Genomic DNA, 2,407 nt, shown 5'->3' with positions numbered 1-2,407 from the left:
AACATAGTGAGACTATCTCTAAAAAAATAGAAAAATTAGTCTGGTTTGGTGGCCTGTGGTCCCAGCTACTCAGGCAGGAGAATTATTTGAGCCCAGGAGTTTGAGATTGCAGTGACCTATGATGATGCCATTACACTCTTGCCCAGATGACAGAGTGAAACCTTGGTTCAAAACAAGCTGTGCTTTAATACTGCCTTTCATTACAGAAATGTTTCTTTGTGAGGTGTAGTCACAGGATCCACCAAGAGGGAAACTTGTCCTTCTTGGAGCCTGTTGCTATAGCAACATCCCCTTGTGCCACAGGCCAGATGGGACCTCAGCAATATAGTGGAGGCTGTAACCCCACAGGGGCTTTTTACTTTTAGAGGGCAAAATTTTGAAAATATTCATGTTTATCCGTATCCCTTACCTTAATAACCATGATTGATATGGTTATTTTGTATTCAATTGCTGTGATTTTTCTTTCTGTTCAATAAATTTTGTTCATTAAATTTTTATAATATAACTGTGACCAAGATCACCTCAAATTTAATCTAAAGACCTATAATTGTCTTTTTACCTATTAAAAAGTTTAACTTTTTTCTCATTGAATAATATGTACCAAATAAAATGTAAACTTTATAATATCTTTTTATATCTAAGGATTATAAGTTTTCAAAAAGTTGCTTAGTAATGATACAAGTTACATTTTGTTGGGATTTTTTTTGTTTGTTTGGTGGTTTGTTTTGAGATAGTCTCACTTTGTCACCCTTGGTAGAGTACTGTGGTGTCACAGCTCACAGCAGCCTTAGACTCGAGCCTGGTTGGTTGTTTTTTTGTTTGTTTGAGACAGAGTGTGACTTGGTTGCCTAAGGCTAGAGTGCCATGGCATCATAGCTCACAAAAATCTCAAACTCTTGGGTTCAAGCGATCCTTTTGCCTTAGCTTCCAGAGTAGCTGGGACTCCAGGTGCCCATAGCCGTGCCTGGCTTTTTTGTATTTTTAGTAGAGATGAGGTTTTGCTCTTGCTCAGGCTGGTCTCTAATTCCTGAGCTCAAGCAATCCACCTGCCTTGGCCTCCTAGGGTGCTAGGGTTACGTGAGCCACAGTGCACAGCCCATTTTGTTGGTTTTAATCATCTGACTGCCATAAGATCCCTAGTAACCTAGTTACATTCCTTAGAGGACATCTTGTTTGTTCTTCAGTCAGTGTTATTTTTATGGAAGCATAACAACAGAATACCATCAAAATAAATGTCATTGTTAGGTGGCAAGCTATTAGTACATGAACTGCATCATTTTTTGGAAAAAAGCTACTTTCAGATGTCATTAAATTAGGAACTACTTCTGGCTCATGTAGCAGTGTTGACTGTTCCATGTGTTACCATAATGCATCTGTAATGGAAAATCTGCAGTAAGTCAGGACCCGGTCCTTCCCAGTAGTCAGCCAGGCTGTATTCACAGACTTCTGTTAGGTATCTTTATAGCCAACATCTGTGTTTCCATCTGCCCAAGTTTTCCTCTTTTGCAGCCTCATTACTTTGGTGTTATGACATTTAGGAACTTCTCACATAGTTGCCCAGAATTCCCAACAGCTCTTCAGTAGGTGGTAACACCCTCACCATGAGCCAGATTTGAGCTCCCTAATCCTCTGTGATCCTCACCAGGTAAAGAGAACAAGGCTGTGTGTAGGAGTGGAGCTCGGTATGAGTTCTGCCACATTGACTAAGGGTCCAGAGAGGGTGAAACCAGAGCGAGTCTGAGCTGGGATGAGCTGAGACAGCTCCTTGTCATGGAAAAGAAATGGGGCCTGGACTTTTTCTGGACAGTAGTTCTGTTTTCTTGATGATGCATAAGTCCTACTCATTGCCAGATGACAACCAGTTTAAGTGTCAAGTAAGATTGTTAGCCTTAGGAATCAATATATATGACACCATTTTAACAGGAGGCCTCATTCTTCTTTTCCCATCCAGAACTAAGAGGAAAAAAATGAATATGGTTTTTGCTCACAGAATGGATAACAGCAAGCCGCCTTTGGTTATTCCTACACTTCTGGTGCCCCTTCAAAACCACAGCTGCTCTGGAACAGCCACACCTCAGCCAAGCCATGACCTGACGGAATTCTCTGAGGAGCACAGCTGGATGAGCAACAGAACAGAACTTCAGTATGGACTGAAACCCGGGGAGGTGGCCACAGCCAGCATTTTCTTTGGGACTTTGTGGTTGTTTTCTATTTTGGGCAACTCTCTGGTTTGTTTGGTCATCCACAGGAGTAGAAGGACTCAGTCCACCACCAACTACTTTGTGGTCTCCATGGCATGTGCTGATCTTCTCATCACCATTGCCAGCACACCCTTCGTCCTGCTCCAGTTCACCACTGGAAGGTGGACACTGGGCAGTGTGATGTGCAAGGTCGTGCGATATTTTCA

The 2,407-nt window shown here is 42.1% G+C and overlaps 1 protein-coding gene across 1 annotated transcript in view; it reads left to right on the top strand.

Moving 5' to 3' along the window:
• The first annotated feature begins 1,973 nt into the window (after positions 1-1,973).
• The window catches only part of GPR19 (G protein-coupled receptor 19), a 2,367-nt gene continuing 1,933 nt past the window's right edge, over positions 1,974-2,407 (top strand). The window contains exon 1 of the mRNA XM_003797799.2: positions 1,974-2,362. Within this exon, the coding sequence (XP_003797847.2) occupies positions 1,974-2,362 (389 nt within the window). The remainder of the gene's footprint in view (positions 2,363-2,407) is intronic.

The sequence above is a fragment of the Otolemur garnettii genome, unplaced genomic scaffold (genome assembly GCF_000181295.1).
Source record: "Otolemur garnettii isolate 467f Iridium unplaced genomic scaffold, OtoGar3 scaffold00124, whole genome shotgun sequence".
NCBI classification, from domain to species: domain Eukaryota; kingdom Metazoa; phylum Chordata; class Mammalia; order Primates; family Galagidae; genus Otolemur; species Otolemur garnettii.
Note: the sequence above shows the minus strand (reverse complement) of the source record. Positions and strands in the feature narration are given on the sequence as shown.